The 23,385-nt window shown below is 56.0% G+C and overlaps 1 protein-coding gene across 1 annotated transcript; it reads left to right on the forward strand.

The window, feature by feature from the left end:
- Window positions 1-1,409: 1,409 nt before the first annotated feature.
- LOC140738106 (zinc-binding protein A33-like) lies at window positions 1,410-10,480 on the forward strand. The gene is made up of 6 exons (XM_073065225.1): window positions 1,410-1,829; window positions 1,908-2,003; window positions 2,421-2,654; window positions 3,363-3,385; window positions 3,482-3,600; window positions 9,858-10,480. The coding sequence occupies exons 1-6, from the start codon at window positions 1,419-1,421 to the stop codon at window positions 10,394-10,396; spliced, it is 1,422 nt and encodes a 473-aa protein (XP_072921326.1). The 5' UTR covers window positions 1,410-1,418; the 3' UTR covers window positions 10,397-10,480.
- The last annotated feature ends 12,905 nt before the right edge of the window (window positions 10,481-23,385 follow it).

Genomic DNA, 23,385 nt, shown 5'->3' on the forward strand with positions numbered 1-23,385 from the left:
GAGACCACATAGAAATAATCAAAGGCCAAATATTACAGAGAAATGTAGGTTAGAGAAGTCAATGTTCATGCCTTCAGGTTTCTGATAATTTTTTGTGAAATCCGCATGTCACCATTGTATAACAGGAATCCGTACGATTATTGGCTCAGTAGAGTATCTTTGAGATCACACTCGAAGTGTTCCCCGATGTTCACTGTAACAGGGTCTGAATAAACTGACTTGTTCCCGAAACTCACCACTGCTGTCTGGCAGGTTCTTTCTGTGCTGTTCCATCTGAACCGTATTTAAGTGGGAGACAGGTCCCCAAACCCAAAACCCAACCCCCAGTCCCTCTGTCCCTCGAGCTGCTGTTGTGGACGCTGCCTGATGAAGACTGTCAGACTCAGCGACGTGGAGATTGCAGAGCAACACACTCAAAATACTGGAGGAACTCAGGGGGTCAGGCAGCAGCTGTGGAGAGGATAACAGTCGTCGTTTCCGACCGAGACACTTGAACGCAGTTTATTCCTCTCCATATGCTGCCTGACCGGCTGAGTTCCTCCAGGATATTGTGTGTGTTGCTCTGGAATTCCAGCATCTGCAGAATCTCCTGTGTTTGTGAGTGGAGATTCCACCAGTGCCCCTGCTCTCTGGGGCTGACGGGGTTTAGAAGACAGGCAGGAGGAAATCATTTCCTCACGTGGACCCTGTTCCGAACAAGTGAGACCAAATCTTTGGAGCCGGGCTGTATGTGGTGAAGTCAAGCAGGGAAATGGAAATCAGGAGTTGAATGTTTTCCACACTGTGACGTACAATGTCCAGTCCTGTGGTGATTCCTGCAGACACATCTTTGTCATCGGCACAGCATCAGTCTCCTCACAGCAGATTCCCTCCACATCCCGTGTCCCATACCATTAACTGATTTAACAGTTGCTATAAATTTACATTATTCACTGTTTTTACACCTCAGTCTCTCTTTAGTCCTCCAGCTAAACGAATCGTGCTTTTGGAGGAACACCGAGGGTCAGGCAGCAACTGTGGAGAGAAATGGGCAATTGACATTTCGCGTAGAGAACCTTCGTCTGGACTGTCTCAACCCGGAATATCTTCTGTCTATTTTTCTCCACAAATGCTGTCTGACTCGCTTAGTTCCTTCCAGACTCTTGCATTTACAGTCCCTTCTGTCGCTCTTTTCAGGACTTGCCCTTTCAGTTCTCCCGTAGACTGAACCAAGCTCTTCTCTCCGGCTTTATCTATGTCAGACTTGTTTAATGTGTTTCTGATCGCTGCTGTGGAAATGAACACGATTCCTGCTTCACTGAAAAGGAACATTCATTCCCCAGACCGCAGCGCCCCTGGTGGACAATCGCGGTACTGCAGTAGTTCAGCAGCTCCCCGAAAGTGAATGGACCCTGAACCCGGAAGTACCGGGAGTTAACATGGCTTCGAAAGGACAGGTCGAGAGTTTAACCGAGGAGGCAATTTGTCCCATCTGCCTGGATTTCTTCACCGACCCGGTTATACTGGAGTGTGGACACAACTTCTGCCGCTCCTGTATCACACGGTGTTGGGAAAGGGAGGAGAGAAACTCCTGCCCGGAATGTAGAGAGGAGTTTGCGGACCGCAGCCTCAGGGTTAATCGGGCCTTGGCAAATCTGTCTGAGAAAGCTCGAAAACTAAACCTGAATCCGAAAGAGGAGGAAAATAAACTTCACTGCGAGAAACATGGGGAAGAACTGAAGCTGTTTTGTGAGACGGACGAGACACTGATCTGCCTGATCTGTGCGACTGCGCGGGAACACAAGTCTCACAACTTCATGCCGGTTACCGAAGCCGTTGAAATCTACAAGGTAAAACTAACCAGCTTTTGATGAACTGTTTACTTAGTTGCATATTTTGGTCTAATGTCTTCACTCTCTGATTCCCAGGGTCGGGTTAAATCTTCCTTAGACTCTCTCACTGAAAAGAAATCAGACTTCGAGGAAATGGAGCAACAACAGAAAGAGAAGATTTCTGGAGTTCGGGTGAGGCTTCCAGAGCAGAATTTGCAAATTCGCTGTGTAGTTTTGTTCCCTTTAATGCAGAATAGCAGAATATCGCAGCTCCAGTAACCTGGGATCGATCCTGACCCCTGGAGCTGTCTGCGTGGAGTTTGCATGTTCTCCCCGTAACCAGTACCTTCCTTTAGCCGACATTGCATGGTTGAACGGTAAATTGGCGACTGTAATTAACCTTGTGACATTGAGTGGTCTGTGAATCCGGTCGGAGTTAGTGGGTCAGAGACGGAGTATATGTTTCAGGGACACGTGGGGGAATGTGATGGAGGGGATTGTTCTAGGAAGCAGCAGAGACGTTAATGGGCTGAATGGTTACCTTCCATGTCAGAAGGAAATACAAAAAATAGCCTCAAATATTAAACTAGCCTCTCCTTTCATTGACAGGAACAGTCACACAGTCTTCAGTCACAGATCACATCCCATTTTGCTGAACTGCGCCGGGTTCTCACTGAGAAAGAGCAGCGTGCACTCCGAGATCTCAGGGAAGAAGAGGAGAGGATTCTGAATCCAATGGAGAAAAATCTTCGAGAGATTCAAGAGAATTTAAATTCCATCCAGGAGGAAATCTCAAAGTTACAGGAACGGATGGATAAACAAGAAAATATCACATTCCTCACGGTGAGAGATTTCAGTTTGTTTCTGTAAAAGTGCACCATCAGAAAATGATGCATTCTATCACAAATTCTGTAGTTGGAAACTGATTTCCACCAGTCAGGACATCCTGACTGTTCAGAATTGTCATTGTCCCAAACCGGCCTCCCACAACGTCTGTACATCACAGGACAGTCTGCAACCTTCTCGGGAATGAGTTACTCTGATCAGAGCACTGAGATGGTGGTCGTTTCTGTGATTCCCACGTATAATATCCCCTGAGACTCAGAGTAACACCCAGTTACAGTCACAGGCTATGAATGTGTTTCTGATATTCTCTTTACCACATTTCTTGTGGGATTTATTAACAACCAACTGATGCTTTATCTCTGACTTTTGGTCTCACACAAGGAGAAACATTTTCTCCACTCCCACCCCATCAAATCCATTTGGAATACTAAATTCCTCCATCTGATCCTCCCTGACATCGTATCCAGATAAAAATACACAACCTGTCCAGTCTCTCCTGTAAGTTCCATCCTCTCAGTTATGGTATAAATTTCATACCCATTCCTTGTACTTTCTCCCGTCGTTCTCCTCTTTCTCCATTACTTTCAGTGGGAAAGAATTAAGTGGGAATTTTCAGCAGCTTGTAATTAGTTGTCTCAGATTCCTGCTGTTCGGATGCCGATGGTCAGTCTCAGTCAATTGAGATCTGTGTTTGATTTATTTCAGGAGGAAGCTCATCGGAAGAGGAGGTAGGACGTGGTCTTGACCAAAACTCTGTGTGGATTTGTAAAATAGTTCAAATATCACGGATGTTCAGTTTATAACTAGATGTGTAATATTTACAGGATTAGTGATGAAGACAGGACATTGTCAGTGACAGATGGTGCCCTGTTGGTTGAAAAATTCTATCACCCCTATTTGTTCGACACGGCATTGGGAGAACACCTGGACAGCATTAAGCGAGGTAAAACATACAGATTCATTCCGGCACTAACCCCACCTGCCGGGAGGCATCACTGCCACATGGTCAGCTGGAGATGTCAGACCCTTGAACACACCAAACCAGGGGCAAATACAAACAATTCACTGGTCGAATCACTGCATCCTGATCCCATTTGCACTGGACAAACAAGCCAATGCACGGGTTTGAATCCTGACATGGTAGCTCTGGAATTAATATTCCATTAATGTCATTAAAGTGGATAAAATCTGGTATCACTGTGGTAACAGGGATTGTCAGAATAACACACCAGTCCTTCGAGCCTCTCACCCTGTCTGACCTGTCCGTGACCGCAGTCTGATTGACTCAGCTCTGCCCCCTGCTGGACTCGCCAGTCTCACTGTTGTTATCAAACCACCACATTGAGACTGAGCCCGGACACACCAACCAGCTTTAACACTGGTGGACACAGCATAACTGGTCTGGCAAATCTCCCTCACACACATTCACAAGAAGGCTCAGCAGATTGTAGTCAGAGCCTCAGCACTGCACATTGTTAGTCCCCTCAGTAACCTGGAAACTATTCTCTTCAGACACAGTGAATGGTTTCTATTTGAACAATTCACACACGTGTCACACATTGTCAACACACACTGGACATGTGAAGACACACTGTAACATCCAAATAGTTCAATGTGCACACTCACCTTCATTGTGTACACACACTCACTGATATTTACCACAACCAACACACACATTGATACATTGATATATTGATAATATGCAAATGCATTGTCAGAGACACAGACACATTTCCGTGTGTTTGTCCCATATCCTTCTAACCATTGCCTATTGTTGTACCTGTCTAAATTGATCTTATAATATTTTAATTTTACCTCTTTCTCCAGCTTCCTTTGGCAGTAAATTCCACACGTACCCACTTCCCTCACAGTGAGAAAGTTGCCCTGCAGATCCCTAGAAAAACTTTCCCTCTCACCTTCAGTCTCTGCCCTCTAGTTCTGGACTCCCCTGGAGTTCCCTGGTGTGACCTTCCAGCCCTTCTTACGGCAGCACCTGAGCCACCCTCCCGTCTTCCAGCAGCTCACCTGTGGGGAAATGTGAAGCAAATATATCTGCCAGAGTCTCTGCAAATTCATCCTCTGTCCTAATGAGGGGCTGTGGGGAGAGGGTTTGTGAGAAAGGAGACCCTTATCACCCATATTCATCCCCCTTCACCTTCTGTTTCCATCTACACACACAGTTCACCACAGGCTTTCCACCCCTCCCCCATCTGGTCCTGGTTCCATCTGCCATTCATCTCTCCCCTAATGGTTCCCATTGTCATAAACAGGAAAAAGTCTGCAGATGCTGGAAATCCAAATCAACACACACAAAATGCTGGAGGAACTCAGCAGGTCAGACAGCATCTATTGGAATGATGTTTTGGGCTGTGATCCTTCTTCAGGACTAAAATTGAAGTGGGGGGGAGATGCCGGAATAAAAAGGTGGGGAGAGGGGAGGGAGTCTAGCGAGAAGGTGATAGGTGAAGCCGGGGGTGGGGGGTGGGAAAGCTAAAGGGCTGGAGAGGAAGGAATCTGATCGGAGAGGAGAGTGGACCATAAGAGAAAGGGAAGGAGGAGGGGACCCAGGGAGTAGTGACAGGGAGGTGAGAAGAGGTTAAAGGCCAGAGTGGGGAATAGAAGAAGAGGGGAGGGAGGTGAGAAAAGTTTTACCTGAAGAAGAAATCAATATTCATGCCATCAGGTCAGAGGCTACCCCGGCAGAATACAAGGTGTTCTCCTCCATCCTGAGGATGGCCTCATCTTGGCGCAAGAGGCAGCCACGGACCGACATTTTGGAATGGGAATTAAAATGTTTGGCCACTGGGAAGTTCCCCTTTGGGCGGATAGAGTAGAACCTCCTTTACTGATCAGATTCCAGTACAGGTTAGCCTTTGTGCTCCTGTTTCTCACCCTCCCACAGCTGTCTCCCACCTTCCCATCTCCCAAACTTACCTGCAACCCCGCTCCGACTAGCGATCAAAACTTTCACTGTGTTGGTCTCCACCTGTCATTCACTTCCCAGTGTCTCCCAACTCCACAGTCCACACTCCCCACCCTTCCGCTACCTGGAACAAGCTGCCTGCCATCTTTCACCAATCTTCAGTCCACAGTCACTTCAGACTCCTGTCTCATCACTCCCCTTCTCCTCTGCTCAATCTACACCCCTCATAACCTTATATATTTCTGTCAGATCACCTCCCAGTCCGTTTACCTGCATTTGGCCCATATCCTTCTAAACCTCCCTGTCATCATTTCTCAGTCCCAGGGCTCAGCTCCTCTTCTGTGCCAGTTCCACAGGGCCCTCAATTCCCCCGTGTTACAGAAGATGATCGACTCCATTTTCTACCACATTACAGAAGCAAATATGCTGCAGGTCCTAAAATGCAGAAGGGTCGATAAATCCCCAGGTCCTGATCAAGTGTATCCCAGGACATTGTGAGAAGCTCAGGAAGAGATTGTTAGGCCCTTTTGGAGATATGTGTGTCATCGATAACTACGGGTGAGGGGCCAGAAGACTGGAGGGAGACTAATTTTGAACATTTGTTGAAGATTGACTGTAGGGAAAAACCTGGGAAGTACAGACCGGTGAGCCTAAAGTCAGATGTGGGTTCATTAATGGAGGGGATTCTGAGAGACAGGATCTACATTCATTTGGAAAGGTGAGGACTAATCAGGGAGACCCAGCTTGGTTTTCTGCATGGACGGTACAGTAGCATAGTGGTTAGCACAACGGTTTACAGTACCAGTGACCCGGGTTCATGTCCCGTCATTGCCTGTGAGGAGTTTGTACGTTCTCCCTGTGACCGTGTGGATTTCCTACGGGTTCTCCGGTTTCACAGTCCAAACCCGTACCGGGTGGCAGGTAAATTGGTAATTGTAACTTGCACTGTGGGGGTTTCCTTCAGGTTCTCCACTTCTTCCCACAATCCAATTAACCCGTTCTAAATCAGGGATTGCTGGGTGGTGGGGGTCATTGTAACTTGTCCCATGGTCAGGCTCGGATTAAATCAGGGGTTGCTGGGTGCTGGGGGTCATTGTAACTTGTCCCATGGTCAGGCTCGGATTAAATCAGGGGTTGCTGGGTGGTGAGGGTCATTGTAACTTGTCCCATGGTCAGGCTCGGATTAAATCAGGGGTTGCTGGGTGGTGGGGATCATTGTAACTTGTCCCATTCTCAGGCTCGGATTAAATCAGGGATTGCTGGGTGGTGGGGGTCATTGTAACTTGTCCTATGGTCAGGCTCGGATTAAATCAGGGGTTTCTGGGTGGTGGGGGTCAAAGGGCTGGAAGGGCCTATTCCGTGCTGTATCTCAATAAATAAATTACAGCTGATGAAAGTGCAGTAGACATCGTCTCCATGGAGTTTAGCGAGGGATTTGACAAGGTAGCAGAGAGTTAGATCACATGGGAGACAGTACGATCTGGAATAGGATACAGAGTTGTCTGGGTGGAGTCCTGTGACCAGTGGTTGTGCTGCAGGGATCGGTGCTGGGTCCACTGTTTTTCATCATTCATATGAATGATTTGGAGAGAATGTAGGTGACGTGTTTAGTAGGTTTGTGAAGGACTCTAAAATTGGTGGTTTCATGGACAGTGAAGAGGTTATTTATTTATTTAGAGACAGTGTGAAACAGGCCGTCCCAGTCCAACGACCCGCTCCACCCAGCACCCCAACTATTTAAAACCAGCCTAATCATGGGGCAATGTACAATGACCATTTAACCTACAAACCGTTATGTCTTTTTACGAACGTCACAGAGTGATAGAAACGAACAGCACAGGCCCTTCAGCCCATCTGGTCTATACCGAAGCATTTAAACTACCTGCTCCCATCGACCTGCACTGGGACCATGGTCCTCCAACTCCGAACATCCATGTACCATCCAAACTTCACTTAAATGTTTAAATCGAGCTTGCTTGTACCACTTGGGCTGGCAGATGGTTCCACACTCTCACAACCCTCTGAATGAAGCAGTTTCCCCTCATCTTCCCCTTAAACTTTTCATCTTTCACCTTTAACCCATGACCTCTAGTTGTAATCCCACCCAACCGCCATGGAAAAAGCCTGCTTGCATTTACCCTATCTATACCCCTCATAATTTTGTATACCTCTATCAAATCTCCTCTTAGTCTTCTATGTTACAGGAATAAAGTCCTAAACTATTCAATCTTTCCTTATGACTCAGGTCCTCCAGTCCCAGCTACATCCCTGGAAATTTTCTCTGTACTCTTTCAAACTTGTTTACATCCTTCCTGTAGGTAGGTGACCAAAACTGTACACAATATTCCAAATTAGGCCTCAACAACATCTCATACAACTTCAGCATAACAACCATCTCCTGTACTCAATACTTTGATTTCTGAATGCCAATGTGACAAAAGTGTTGGGAACTGTCTCGTTGTGTTCAGCGTTCTGTGTAAAGCCCCGGCCCTACGTCCTGTATCCAAGGAGGGGTGTCGGCTCTGTGTTCTGCGTTCCTGTTCTCCCTCGACCCAGGCTCTGTGTTCTCGTCGTGTCCATGTGCCTCACCCAGCACAGGAATACCTTGCCTAGCCCGGTGCTGGGATTCTCTCGTCCTGTGCTGGGATTCCCTTGTCCTGTCCGGGAGTCTCTCGTCCCGTCCTGTGACTCTCCTCGTCCTGTAGCCACGTCTTTTTCTCACCTGGTTCTGGAGTCCGAGCCAGAGTCAAGACCCAGGTTCTGGGTTCTTGTGCAGTCTCTGGCTTGAAGCCCAAGCCTAGGCTCCTAGTTCCCAGTTCCATGTCCTGGTTCCACTATCCTCGTCTAGTCCTAGCCCAGGCCCGGAATCCTTGCCTCGTTCGGGGCCTGTGTCATCTCCAGCGTCCTTTCTTCCTCACTTCCCTTGCTTCCTTCTCATGCCCAGTCCTATTCCTGGTAGTTCAGTGTCTGTGTCTTGCTTTTGGGTCCGTTCCCAACCTCCCCGCATGACAATTTTAAACTTGTTTACATCTCTCCTGTAGGTCATTGACTGAACCGGCGCACAATATTCAAAATTAGGCCTCACCAACATCTCATACAACTTCAACATAACATCCATCTCCTGTACTCAATACTTTGATTTATGAAGGCCAAAGAAAAGCTTTTTTTATGACCCTATCTACCTGTAACACCACTTTCGGTGTATTCTGGACCTGTGTTCCCAGATCTGCTGTGGAACAGAGTCCTCAGTGCCCGACCATTCACTGTGAAAGACCGACACTGGGGTCCTACCGAAGAGCAACAGCTCACACTTGTCTGCATTAAATTCCAGCTGACACTTTTCAGCCCATTTTCCCAGCTGCCCCAGATCCAACTGCAAGTAATGATGGTCTTCCTCACTGTCCACTCCTCCCCAATCTGAGGGATGAATTGGGAGCACTCATTGGAAATGCACAAGGTGACAGGGAGAAAGTACAAACTCCTTACAGATGGTGTTGGAATTGAACTCTGAACTCCGGAACCAGCTGAGATCCTCCAGAATTCTGTTTGTTAATAGAGGAAAATCCGCTCTCCATGTCGAGGAAAATCCTCAGGAAGATGCCGGTTCTCCATCCGCTGTGTTTGGGTAAAACCCCGGGAAAGGGTCCTGTCGCCCACCCAACTGCGCCTGAGGCCCAGCGGCCTCTCCCCCCGGTCCCGGGGCCGCGCTGCCCGAGTCTCCCCCCGATCCCCGGGGCCGCGCAGCCCGAGTCTCCCCCGATCCCCGGGGCCGCGCTGCCCGAGTCTCCCCCCGGTCCCCGGGGCCGCGCTGCCCGAGTCTCCCCCCGGTCCCCGGGGCCGCGCTGCCCGAGTCTCGCCCCCGGTCCCCGGGGACGCGCTGCCCGAGTGTCCCCCCGATCCCGGGGCCGCGCTGCCCGAGTCTCCCCCGCCCCCGATCCCCGGGGCCGCGCTGCCCGAGTCTCCTCCCGGTCCCCGGGGCCGCGCTGCCCGAGTCTCCCCCCGATCCCCGGGGCCGCGCTGCCCGAGTCTCCCCCCGATCCCCGTGGCCGCACTGCCCGAGTCTCCCCCGATCCCCGGGGCCGCGCTGCCCGAGTCTCCCCCCGATCCCGGGGCCGCGCTGCCCGAGTCTCCCCCCCGATCCCCGGGGCCGCGCTGCCCGAGTCTCCCCCCGACCCCGGGGCCGCGCTGCCCGAGTCTCCCCCCGATCCCCGGGGCCGCGCTGCCCGAGTCTCCCCCCGGTCCCCGGGGACTCTCTAATTCTCTGCTTCTCCCCCCAGTCTCTGTCACCCTGGATGTGGAAACGGCGCATCCGCTGCTCGAGGTGTCTGAGGATCGGAAGAGTGTGAGACGAACCGGGACCCGGAGGAATCTCCCTGACACCGGGAAGAGGTTCACAGTCTGGGAATGTGTACTGGGATCGGAGGGATTCACATCGGGGAGACATTACTGGGAGGTGGAGGTGGAGGTGACGGGGAATCGGCGGTGGGGTCTGGGAGTCGCCGCAGAGTCTGTGAAGAGGAAGGGAGAGGTCGGTCTGAGTCCGGAGACCGGATTCTGGATCATCGCGCGGATTGATGACACGATGTGGGTTTTCACCTCCCCTGATTCCCGTCTCCCTGCCGGTCCCATCCCCGGGAGGGTGGGAGTTTATCTCAGTTACGAGTCCGGGACAGTTTCATTTTACAACGCGGAGACCAAGTCCCATCTCCACACCTTCACTGGGAATAAATTCACGGAGAAACTTTATCCTTTCTTCGGGCCTTGGAATAAAAACGAGTGGCTGAGAATCTGCTCCGGTTCCGCTCCGGGTCTGTAAACGGGTCGGGTCCCGGGACCGGCGTCAGGAGTCAGTCAGTGTAAATATAAATGTGCGGAGAGTGAAATAAACACGATGTGAGAATTATCGATCCATTAATTTTAACTCGTTCACCGCATCCGTCAACGGAACAGAAACACTGCGGATTCAGCAGCAGCCGCGGGCGGCGGGTCCTGAGCTCCCCGGCTCCCCCGGGTGGTAAAGTCCACCGGGACTGACAGGGTAACTGGGGCAAGTAGTGGTGGTGCTAACTGGCAGAGGGAGGTCAGGGTTAATCTTGGTAACACGGGACATGTTGTGGTGGTAACACACAAAGCACCTGGGTCTCCCAGTGTGTCCGGTTACTTCTGTGGAGGGTAATTGGCAGGTGATGGGTGGATCCAGGTGAGGGGTAATAGATGAGGGAGGGGTGGAAATGTGTCAGAAACTGGGAGGTGAGAGGTGTCAGTGACTGAAGATTTTGGAATCAGATAGGAGGGGAAAGTGGACCCCTGAGTAAAGGGAGGGAGGTGGGGAGGAGTGTGTGGGTAACGGGCAGATGGAGAGGGTGGGGAGGAGTGTGTGGGTGATGGGCAGATGGAGAGGGTGGGGAGGAGTGTTTGGATGATAGACAGATGGAGAGGGTGGGGAGGAGTGTGTGGGTGACGGGCAGATGGAGAGGGTAGGGAGGAGTGTGTGGGTGATGGGCAGATGGAGAGGGTGGGTAGGAGTGTGTGGGTGATGGGCAGATGGAGAGGGTGGGGAGGAGTGTGTGGGTGATGGGCAGATGGAGAGGGTGGGGAGGAGTGTGTGGGTGATGGGCAGATGGAGAGGGTGGGTAGGAGTGTGTGGGTGATGGGCAGATGGAGAGGGTGGGGAGGAGTGTGTGGGTGATGGGCAGATGGAGAGGGTGGGGAGGAGTGTGTGGGTGATGGGCAGATGGAGAGGGTGGGTAGGAGTGTGTGGGTGATGGGCAGATGGAGAGGGTGGGGAGGAGTGTGTGGGTGATGGGCAGATGGAGAGGGTGGGGAGGAGTGTGTGGGTGATGGGCAGATGGAGAGGGTAGGGAGGAGTGTGTGGGTGATGGCAGATGGAGAGGGTGGGGAGGAGTGTGTGGGTGATGGGCAGATGGAGAGGGTAGGGAGGAGTGTGTGGGTGATGGGCAGATGGAGAGGGTGGGGAGGAGTGTGTGGGTGATGGGCAGATGGAGAGGATGGGGAGGAGAGTGTGGGTGATGGGCTGATGGAGAGGTGGGGAGGAGTGTGTGGATGGGCAGATTGAGAGGATGGGGAGGAGAGTGTGGGTGATGGGCAGATGGAGAGGGTGGGAGGAGTGTGCGTGATGGGCAGATGTAGCGGGTGCGGAAGATTGTGTCAGTGATGGGCAGATGGAGAGGTGGGGGGTAGTGTGTGGGTGATGGGCAGATGGAGAGGGTTGGGAGGAGTGTGCAGACGATGGGCAGTTGGAGAGGGTGGGGAGGATTGTGCAGGGGATGGGCCGATGGAGAAGCTGGGGGAGGAGTCTGTGGGTGATGGGCAGATGGAGAGGGTGGGGAGGACAGTGTGGGTGATGGGCAGATGGAGAGGGTGGGGAGGAGTGTGTGGCTGATGGGCAGATGGAGAGGGTGGGGAGGAGTGTGTGGGTGATGGGCAGATGGAGAGGGTAGGGAGGAGTGTATGGGTGATGGGCAGATGGAGAGTGTGGGGAGGAGAGTGTGGGTGATGGGCAGATGGAGAGGGTGGGGAGGATTGTGTGGGTGATGGGCAGATGGAGAGGGTGGGAGGAGTGTGTGGGGGATGGGCAGATGGAGAGGGTGGGGAGGACAGTGTGGGTGATGGGCAGATGGAGAGGGTGGGGAGGACAGTGTGGGTGATGGGCAGATGGAGAGGGTGGGAGGAGTGTGTGGGGGTTGGGCAGATGGAGAGGGTGGGGAGGACAGTGTGGGTGATGGGCAGATGGAGAGGGTGGAAGGAGTGTGTGGGTGATGGGCAGATGGAGAGGGTGGGGAGGACAGTGTGGGTGATGGGCAGATGGAGAGGGTGGGAGGAGTGTGTGGGGGATGGGCAGATGGAGAAGGTGGGGTGGAGTGTGTGGGTGATGTGCAGATGGAGAGGGTGGGGAGGAGTGTGTGGGTGATGTGCAGATGGAGAGGGTGGGAGGAGTGTGTGGGTGATGGGCAGATGGAGAGGGTGGGAGGAGTGTGTGGGTGATGTGCAGATGGAGAGGGTGGCAGGAGTGTGTGAGTGATGGGAAGATGGAGAGGGTGGGGAGGAGTCTGTGGGTGATCGGCAGATGGAGAGGGTGGGGAGGAGTGTGTGGGTGATGGGCAGATGGAGAGGGTGGGGAGGAGTGTGTGGGTGATGGGCAGATGGAGAGGGGGCAGGAGTGTGTGGGTGATGGACAGATGGAGACGGTGGGGAGGAGTGTGTGGGTGATGTGCAGATGGAGAGGGTGGGGAGGAGTGTGTGGGTGATGGGCAGATGGAGAGGGTGGGGAGGAGTGTGTGGGTGATGGGCAGATTGAGAGGGTGGGTGGAGTGTGTGGTTGATGGGCAGATGGAGACGGTGGGAGGAGTGTGTGGGTGATGGGCAAATGGAGACGGTGGGGAGGACAGTGTGGGTAATGGGCAGATGGAGAGGGTGGGGAGGACAGAGTGTGTGATGGGCAGATGGAGAGGGTAGGGAGGAGTGTGTGGGTGATGGGCAGATGGAGACGGTGGGGAGGACAGTGTGGGTGATGGGCAGATGGAGAGGGTAGGGAGGAGTGTGTGGGGGATGGGCAGATGGAGAGGGTGGGGATGAGTGTGTGGGTGATGGGCAGATCGAGAGGGTGGGGAGGAGTATGTGGGTGATGGGCAGATGGAGAGGGTGGGTGGAGTGTGTGGTTGATGGGCAGATGGAGACGGTGGGGAGGAGTGTGTGGGTGATGGGCAGATGGAGAGGGTGGGTGGAGTGTGTGGTTGATGGGCAGATGGAGAGGGTGGGAGGAGTGTGTGGGTGATGGGCAGATGGAGAGGGTAGGGAGGAGTGTGTGGGTGATGGGCAGATGGAGAGGGTGGGGAGGAGTGTGTGGGTGATGGGCAGATGGAGAGGATGGGGAGGAGAGTGTGGGTGATGGGCTGATGGAGAGGTGGGGAGGAGTGTGTGGATGGGCAGATTGAGAGGATGGGGAGGAGAGTGTGGGTGATGGGCAGATGGAGAGGGTGGGAGGAGTGTGCGTGATGGGCAGATGTAGCGGGTGCGGAAGATTGTGTCAGTGATGGGCAGATGGAGAGGTGGGGGGTAGTGTGTGGGTGATGGGCAGATGGAGAGGGTGGGGAGGAGTGTGCAGACGATGGGCAGTTGGAGAGGGTGGGGAGGATTGTGCAGGGGATGGGCCGATGGAGAAGCTGGGGGAGGAGTCTGTGGGTGATGGGCAGATGGAGAGGGTGGGGAGGACAGTGTGGGTGATGGGCAGATGGAGAGGGTGGGGAGGAGTGTGTGGCTGATGGGCAGATGGAGAGGGTGGGGAGGAGTGTGTGGGTGATGGGCAGATGGAGAGGGTAGGGAGGAGTGTATGGGTGATGGGCAGATGGAGAGTGTGGGGAGGAGAGTGTGGGTGATGGGCAGATGGAGAGGGTGGGGAGGATTGTGTGGGTGATGGGCAGATGGAGAGGGTGGGAGGAGTGTGTGGGGGATGGGCAGATGGAGAGGGTGATGAGGACAGTGTGGGTGATGGGCAGATGGAGAGGGTGGGGAGGACAGTGTGGGTGATGGGCAGATGGAGAGGGTGGGAGGAGTGTGTGGGGGTTGGGCAGATGGAGAGGGTGGGGAGGACAGTGTGGGTGATGGGCAGATGGAGAGGGTGGAAGGAGTGTGTGGGTGATGGGCAGATGGAGAGGGTGGGGAGGACAGTGTGGGTGATGGGCAGATGGAGAGGGTGGGAGGAGTGTGTGGGGGATGGGCAGATGGAGAAGGTGGGGTGGAGTGTGTGGGTGATGTGCAGATGGAGAGGGTGGGGAGGAGTGTGTGGGTGATGTGCAGATGGAGAGGGTGGGAGGAGTGTGTGGGTGATGGGCAGATGGAGAGGGTGGGAGGAGTGTGTGGGTGATGTGCAGATGGAGAGGGTGGCAGGAGTGTGTGAGTGATGGGAAGATGGAGAGGGTGGGGAGGAGTCTGTGGGTGATCGGCAGATGGAGAGGGTGTTGAGGAGTGTGTGGGTGATGGGCAGATGGAGAGGGTGGGGAGGAGTGTGTGGGTGATGGGCAGATGGAGAGGGTGGCAGGAGTGTGTGGGTGATGGGCAGATGGAGACGGTGGGGAGGAGTGTGTGGGTGATGTGCAGATGGAGAGGGTGGGGAGGAGTGTGTGGGTGATGGGCAGATGGAGAGGGTGGGGAGGAGTGTGTGGGTGATGGGCAGATTGAGAGGGTGGGTGGAGTGTGTGGTTGATGGGCAGATGGAGACGGTGGGGAGGAGTGTGTGGGTGATGGGCAGATGGAGAGGGTGGGTGGAGTGTGTGGTTGATGGGCAGATGGAGAGGGTGGGAGGAGTGTGTGGGTGATGGGCAAATGGAGATGGTGGGGAGGACAGAGTGTGTGATGGGCAGATGGAGAGGGTAGGGAGGAGTGTGTGGGTGATGGGCAGATGGAGAGGGTGGGGAGGAGTGTGTGGGGGATGGGCAGATGGAGAGGGAGGGGGAGGAGTGTGTGGGGGATGGGCAGATGGAGAGGGTGGGGAGGAGTATGTGGGTGATGGGCAGATGGAGAGGGAGGGGAGGAGTGTGTTGGTGATGGGCAGATGGAGAGGGAGGGGAGGAGTGTGTGGGTGATGGGCAGATGGAGAGGTGGGGAGCAGTGTGTGGGTGATGAGCAGATGGAGAGTGTGGGGAGGACAGTGTGGGTGATGGGCAGATGGAGAGGGGTGGGGAGGAGTGTGTGGGGGATGGGCAGATGGAGAGGGTGGGGAGGAGTATGTGGGTGATGGGCAGATGGAGAGGGAGGGGAGGTGTGTTGGTGATGGGCAGATGGAGAGGGAGGGGAGGAGTGTGTGGGTGATGGGCAGATGGAGAGGTGGGGAGCAGTGTGTGGGTGATGGGCAGATGGAGAGTGTGGGGAGGACAGTGTGGGTGATGGGCAAATGGAGAGTGTGGGAGGCGTGTGTGGGTGATGGGCTGATGGAGAGGGTGGGGAGGAGTGTGTGGGTGATGGGCAGATGGAGAGGGTGGGGAGGGGTGTGTGGGTGATGGGCAGATGGAGAGGGTGGGGAGGAGTGTGTGGGGGATGGGCAGATGGAGAGGGTGGGGAGGAGTGTGTTGGTGATGGGCAGATGGAGAGGGAGGGGAGGAGTGTGTGGGTGATGGGCAGATGGAGAGGTGGGGAGCAGTGTGTGGGTGATGGGCAGATGGAGAGGGTGAGGAGGAGTGTGTGGGTGATGGGCAGATGGAGAGGGTTGGGGAGGAGTGTGGGTGATGGGCAAACGGAGAGTGTGGGAGGAGTGTGTGGGTGATGGGCTGATGGAGAGGGTGGGGAGGAGTGTGTGGGTGATGGGCAGATGGAGAGGGTGGGGAGGAGTGTTTGGGTGATAGGCAGATGGAGAGTGTGGGAGGAGTGTGTGGGTGATGGGCAGATGGAGAGGGTGGGGAGGAGTGTGTGGGTGATGGACAGATGGAGAGTGTGGGAGGAGTGTGTGGGTGATGGGCAGATGGAGAGGGTGGGGAGGAGTGTGTGGGTGATGGACAGATGGAGAGGGTGTGGAGGAGTGTGTGGGTGATGGGCAGATGGAGAGGGTGGGGAGGAGTGTGTGGGTGATGTGCAGATCGAGAGTGTGGGGAGGAGTGTGTGTGATGGGCAGATGGAGAGGGTGGGGAAGAGTGTGTGGGTGATGGGCAGATGGAGACGGTGGGGAGGAGTGTGTGTGTGATGGGCGGATGGAGAAGGTGGGGAGGAGGGTGTGGGTGATGGGCAGATGGAGAGTGTGGGGAGGAGTGTGTGGGTGATGGGCAGATGGAGAGGGTGGGGAGGAGTGTGTGGGTGATGGGATGATGGAGAGGGTGGGGAGGAGTGTGTGGGTGATGGGCAGGTGGATACGGTGGGTAGGAGGGTGTGGGTGATGGGCAGATGGAGAGCGTGGGAGGAGTGTGTGGGTGATAGCAGATGGAGAGGTGGGGATGAGTGTGTGGGTGATGGGCAGATGGAGAGGGTGGGAGGAGTGTGTGGGTGATGGGCAGATGGAGAGGGTTGGGGAGGAGTGTGTGGGTGATGGGCAGGTGGATACGTTGAGGAAGAGTGTGTGGGTGATGGGCAGATGGAGAGGGTGGGGAGGACAGTGTGGGTGATGGGCAGATGGAGACTGTGGGGAGGGGTGTGTGGGTGATGGGCAGATGGAGAGAGTGGGAGGAGTGTGTGGGTGATGGGCCGATGGAGAGGGTTGGGAGGAGTGTGTGGGTGATGGGCAGATGGAGAGGGTGGGGAGGAGTGTGTGGGTGATGGGCAGATGGAGAGGTTGGAGAGGAGTGTGTGGGTGATGGGCAGATGGAGAGGGTTGGGGAGGAGTGTGTGGGTGATGGGCTGATGAAGAAGGTGAGGAAGAGTGTGTGGGTGATGGGCAGATGGAGAGGGTGGGGAGGACAGTGTGGGTGATGGGCAGATGGAGACTGTGGGGAGGGGTGTGTGGGTGATGGGCAGATGGAGTGAGTGGGAGGAGTGTGTGGGTGATGGGCCGATGGAGAAGCTGGGGAGGAGTGTGTGGGTGATGGGCAGATGGAGTGTGTGGGGGATGGGCATATGGAGTGGGTGGGGAGGACAGTGTGGGTGATGGACAGATGGAGAGGGTGGGGAGGACAGTGTGGGTGATGGGCAGATGGAGAGGGTGGGAAGGAGTGTGTGGGTGATGGGCAGATGGAGACTGTGGGGAGGAGTATGGGTGATGGCCAGCTGGAGAGGGTGGGAGGAGTGTGTGGGTGATGGGCAGATGGAGAGAGTGGGGAGGAGTGTGTGGGTGATGGGCTGATGGAGAAGGTGAGGAAGAGTGTGTGGGTGAGGGGCAGATGGAGAGGGTAGGGAGGAGTGTGTGGGTGATGGGCTGATGGAGAAGGTGAGGAAGAGTGTGTGGGTGAGGGGCAGATGGAGAGGGTAGGGAGGAGTGTGAGGGTAATGGGCAGATGGAGAAGGAGGGGAGGACAGTGTGTGTGATGGGCCGGTGGAGAAGCTGGGGAGGAGTGTGTGGGTGATGAGCAGATGGAGTTCATGGGGAGGAGTGTGTGGGTGATGGGCAGATGGAGAGAGTGGGGAGGAGTGTGTGGGTGATGGGCAGATGCAGAGTGTGGGGAGGAGTGTGGGTGATGGGCATATGGAGTGGGTGGGGAGGACAGTGTGGGTGATGGCCAGCTGGAGAGGGTGGGAGGAGTGTGTGGGTGTTGCGCAGATGGAGAGGGTGGGGAGGAGTGTGTGGGTGATGGGCTGATGGAGAAGTTGAGGAAGAGTGTGTGGGTGATGGGCAGATGGAGAGGTGGGGATGAGTGTGTGGGTGATGGGCAGATGGAGAGGGTGGGAGGAGTGTGTGGGTGATGGGCAGATGGGGAGGGTTGGGGAGGAGTGTGTGGGTGATGGGCAGGTGGATACGGTGAGGAAGAGTGTGTGGGTGATGGGCAGATGGAGAGGGTGGGGAGGACAGTGTGGGTGATGGGCAGATGGAGACTGTGGGGAGGGGTGTGTGGGTGATGGGCAGATGGAGAGAGTGGGAGGAGTGTGTGGGTGTTGGGCCGATGGAGAGGGTTGGGAGGAGTGTGTGGGTGATGGGCAGATGGAGAGGGTGGGGAGGAGTGTGTGGGTGATGGTATGATGGAGAGGGTGGGGAGGAGTGTGTGGGTGATGGGCAGGTGGATACGGTGGGTAGGAGTGTGTGGGTGATGGGCAGATGGAGAGGGTGGGAGGAGTGTGTGGGTGATAGCAGATGGAGAGGTGGGGATGAGTGTGTGGGTGATGGGCAGATGGAGAGGGTGGGAGGAGTGTGTGGGTGATGGGCAGATGGAGAGGTTGGAGAGGAGTGTGTGGGTGATGGGCAGATGGAGAGGGTTGGGGAGGAGTGTGTGGGTGATGGGCTGATGAAGAAGGTGAGGAAGAGTGTGTGGGTGATGGGCAGATGGAGAGGGTGGGGAGGACAGTGTGGGTGATGGGCAGATGGAGACTGTGGGGAGGGGTGTGTGGGTGATGGGCAGATGGAGAGGGTGGGGAGGAGTGTGTGGGTGATGGGCAGATTGAGAGGGTGGGTGGAGTGTGTGGTTGATGGGCAGATGGAGACGGTGGGAGGAGTGTGTGGGTGATGGGCAAATGGAGACGGTGGGGAGGACAGTGTGGGTAATGGGCAGATGGAGAGGGTGGGGAGGACAGAGTGTGTGATGGGCAGATGGAGAGGGTAGGGAGGAGTGTGTGGGTGATGGGCAGATGGAGACGGTGGGGAGGACAGTGTGGGTGATGGGCAGATGGAGAGGGTAGGGAGGAGTGTGTGGGGGATGGGCAGATGGAGAGGGTGGGGATGAGTGTGTGGGTGATGGGCAGATCGAGAGGGTGGGGAGGAGTATGTGGGTGATGGGCAGATGGAGAGGGTGGGTGGAGTGTGTGGTTGATGGGCAGATGGAGACGGTGGGGAGGAGTGTGTGGGTGATGGGCAGATGGAGAGGGTGGGTGGAGTGTGTGGTTGATGGGCAGATGGAGAGGGTGGGAGGAGTGTGTGGGTGATGGGCAAATGGAGATGGTGGGGAGGACAGTGTGGGTGATGGGCAGATGGAGAAGTTGGGGAGGACAGAGTGTGTGATGGGCAGATGGAGATGGTAGGGAGGAGTGTGTGGGTGATGGGCAGATGGAGAGGGTGGGGAGGAGTGTGTGGGGGATGGGCAGATGGAGAGGGAGGGGGAGGAGTGTGTGGGGGATGGGCAGATGGAGAGGGTGGGGAGGAGTATGTGGGTGATGGGCAGATGGAGAGGTGGGGAGCAGTGTGTGGGTGATGAGCAGATGGAGAGTGTGGGGAGGACAGTGTGGGTGATGGGCAGATGGAGAGGGGTGGGGAGGAGTGTGTGGGGGATGGGCAGATGGAGAGGGTGGGGAGGAGTATGTGGGTGATGGGCAGATGGAGAGGGAGGGGAGGTGTGTTGGTGATGGGCAGATGGAGAGGGAGGGGAGGAGTGTGTGGGTGATGGGCAGATGGAGAGGTGGGGAGCAGTGTGTGGGTGATGGGCAGATGGAGAGTGTGGGGAGGACAGTGTGGGTGATGGGCAAATGGAGAGTGTGGGAGGCGTGTGTGGGTGATGGGCTGATGGAGAGGGTGGGGAGGAGTGTGTGGGTGATGGGCAGATGGAGAGGGTGGGGAGGAGTGTGTGGGGGATGGGCAGATGGAGAGGGTGGGGAGGAGTGTGTTGGTGATGGGCAGATGGAGAGGGAGGGGAGGAGTGTGTGGGTGATGGGCAGATGGAGAGGTGGGGAGCAGTGTGTGGGTGATGGGCAGATGGAGAGTGTGGGGAGGACAGTGTGGGTGATGGGCAGATGGAGAGGGGTGGGGAGGAGTGTGGGTGATGGGCAAATGGAGAGTGTGGGAGGAGTGTGTGGGTGATGGGCTGATGGAGAGGGTGGGGAGGAGTGTGTGGGTGATGGGCAGATGGAGAGGGTGGGGAGGAGTGTTTGGGTGATAGGCAGATGGAGAGTGTGGGAGGAGTGTGTGGGTGATGGGCAGATGGAGAGGGTGGGGAGGAGTGTGTGGGTGATGGACAGATGGAGAGTGTGGGAGGAGTGTGTGGGTGATGGGCAGATGGAGAGGGTGGGGAGGAGTGTGTGGGTGATGGACAGATGGAGAGGGTGTGGAGGAGTGTGTGGGTGATGGGCAGATGGAGAGGGTGGGGAGGAGTGTGTGGGTGATGTGCAGATTGAGAGGGTGGGGAGGAGTATATGGGTGATGGGCAGATGGAGAGGGTGCGGAGGAGTGTGAGGGTGATGTGCAGATTGAGAGGGTGGGGAGGAGTGTGTGGGTGATGGGCAGATGGAGAGGGTGGGCGTAGTGTGCGGGTGATGGGCAGATCGAGAGTGTGGGGAGGAGTGTGTGTGATGGGCAGATGGAGAGGGTGGGAGGAGGGTGCGTGATGGGCAGATGGAGAGGGTGGGGAAGAGTGTGTGGGTGATGGGCAGATGGAGACGGTGGGGAAGAGTGTGTGGGTGATGGGCAGATGGAGATGGTGGGGAGGAGTGTGTGGGTGATGGGCGGATGGAGAAGGTGGGGAGGAGAGTGTGGGTGATGAGCAGATGGAGTTCATGGGGAGGAGTGTGTGGGAGATGGGCATATGGAGTGGGTGGGGAGGACAGTGTGGGTGATGGCCAGCTGGAGAGGGTGGGAGGAGTGTGTGGGTGTTGCGCAGATGGAGAGGGTGGGGAGGAGTGTGTGGGTGATGGGCTGATGGAGAAGTTGAGGAAGAGTGTGTGGGTGATGGGCAGATGGAGAGGTGGGGATGAGTGTGTGGGTGATGGGCAGATGGAGAGGGTGGGAGGAGTGTGTGGGTGATGGGCAGATGGGGAGGGTTGGGGAGGAGTGTGTGGGTGATGGGCAGGTGGATACGGTGAGGAAGAGTGTGTGGGTGATGGGCAGATGGAGAGGGTGGGGAGGACAGTGTGGGTGATGGGCAGATGGAGACTGTGGGGAGGGGTGTGTGGGTGATGGGCAGATGGAGAGAGTGGGAGGAGTGTGTGGGTGATGGGCCGATGGAGAGGATTGGGAGGAGTGTGTGGGTGATGGGCAGATGGAGAGGGTGGGGAGGAGTGTGTGGGTGATGGTATGATGGAGAGGGTGGGGAGGAGTGTGTGGGTGATGGGCAGGTGGATACGGTGGGTAGGAGTGTGTGGGTGATGGGCAGATGGAGAGGGTGGGAGGAGTGTGTGGGTGATAGCAGATGGAGAGGTGGGGATGAGTGTGTGGGTGATGGGCAGATGGAGAGGGTGGGAGGAGTGTGTGGGTGATGGGCAGATGGAGAGGTTGGAGAGGAGTGTGTGGGTGATGGGCAGATGGAGAGGGTTGGGGAGGAGTGTGTGGGTGATGGGCTGATGAAGAAGGTGAGGAAGAGTGTGTGGGTGATGGGCAGATGGAGAGGGTGGGGAGGACAGTGTGGGTGATGGGCAGATGGAGACTGTGGGGAGGGGTGTGTGGGTGATGGGAAGATGGAGAGGGTTGGGGAGGAGTGTGTGGGTGATGGCCCGATGGAGAAGCTGGGGAGGAGTGTGTGGGTGATGGGCAGATGGAGTGTGTGGGGGATGGGCATATGGAGTGGGTGGGGAGGACAGTGTGGGTGATGGACAGATGGAGAGGGTGGGGAGGACAGTGTGGGTGATGGGCAGATGGAGAGGGTGGGAAGGAGTGTGTGGGTGATGGGCAGATGGAGACTGTGGGGAGGAGTGTGGGTGATGGCCAGCTGGAGAGGGTGGGAGGAGTGTGTGGGTGATGGGCAGATGGAGAGAGTGGGGAGGAGTGTGTGGGTGATGGGCTGATGGAGAAGGTGAGGAAGAGTGTGTGGGTGAGGGGCAGATGGAGAGGGTAGGGAGGAGTGTGAGGGTAATGGGCACATGGAGAAGGAGGGGAGGACAGTGTGTGTGATGGGCCGGTGGAGAAGCTGGGGAGGAGTGTGTGGGTGATGAGCAGATGGAGTTCATGGGGAGGAGTGTGTGGGAGATGGGCAGATGGAGAGGGTGGGAGGAGTGTGTGGGTGTTGCGCAGATGGAGAGGGTGGGGAGGAGTGTGTGGGTGATGGGCTGATGGAGAAGGTGAGGAAGAGTGTGTGGGTGAGGGGCAGATGGAGAGGGTGGGGAGGAGAGTGTGGGTGATGGGCAGATGGAGAGGATGGGGAGGAGTGTGTGGGTGATGGGCAGATGGAGAGGGTGTGAGGAGTGTGTGGGTGATGGGCAGATGGAGAGGGTTGGGGAGGAGTGTGCAGACGATAGGCAGATGGACAGGGTGGGGAGGAGTGTGCAGACGATGGGCAGTTGGAGAGGGTGGGGAGGAGTGTGCAGACGATGGGCAGTTGGAGAGGGTGGGGAGGAGTGTGTGGGTGATGGGCAGGTGGATACGGTGGGTAGGAGTGGGTGGGTGATGGGCAGATGGAGAGGGTGGGAGGAGTGTGTGTGTGATAGCAGATGGAGAGGTGGGGATGAGTGTGTGGTTGATGGGCAGATGGAGAGGGTGGGAGGAGTGTGTGGGTGATGGGCTGATGAAGAAGGTGAGGAAGATTGTGTGGGTGATGGGCAGATGGAGAGGGTGGGGAGGACAGTGTGGGTGATGGGCAGATGGAGACTGTGGGGAGGTGTGTGTGGGTGATGGGAAGATGGTGAGGGTGGGGAGGAGTGTGTGGGTGATGGGCAGATGGAGAGGATGGGGAGGAGAGTGTGGGTGATGGGCTGATGGAGAGATGGGGAGGAGTGTGTGGATGGGCAGATTGAGAGGATGCGGAAGATTGTGTCAGTGATGGGCAGATGGAGAGGTGGGGAGTAGTGTGTGGGTGATGGGCAGATGGAGAGGGTGGGGAGGAGTGTGCAGACGATGGGCAGTTGGAGAGGGTGGGGAGGATTGTGCAGGGGATGGGCCGATGGAGATGCTGGGGGAGGATTCTGTGGGTGATGGGCAGATGGAGAGGGTGGGGAGGACAGTGTGGGTGATGGGCAGATGGAGAGGGTGGGAGGAGTGTATGGGTGATGGGCAGATGGAGAGGGTGGGGAGGAGAGTGTGGGTGATGGGCAGATGGAGAGGGTGGGGAGGATTGTGTGGGTGATGGGCAGATGGAGAGGGTGGGAGGAGTGTGTGGGGGATGGGCAGATGGAGAGGGTGGGGAGGACAGTGTGGGTGATGGGCAGATGGAGAGGGTGGGGAGGACAGTGTGGGGGTTGGGCAGATGGAGAGGGTGGGGAGGACAGTGTGGGTGATGGGCAGATGGAGAGGGTGGAAGGAGTGTGTGGGTGATGGGCAGATGGAGAGGGTGGGGAGGACAGTGTGGGTGATGGGCAGATGGA

Source organism: Hemitrygon akajei, chromosome 2 (genome assembly GCF_048418815.1).
Source record: "Hemitrygon akajei chromosome 2, sHemAka1.3, whole genome shotgun sequence".
NCBI classification, from domain to species: domain Eukaryota; kingdom Metazoa; phylum Chordata; class Chondrichthyes; order Myliobatiformes; family Dasyatidae; genus Hemitrygon; species Hemitrygon akajei.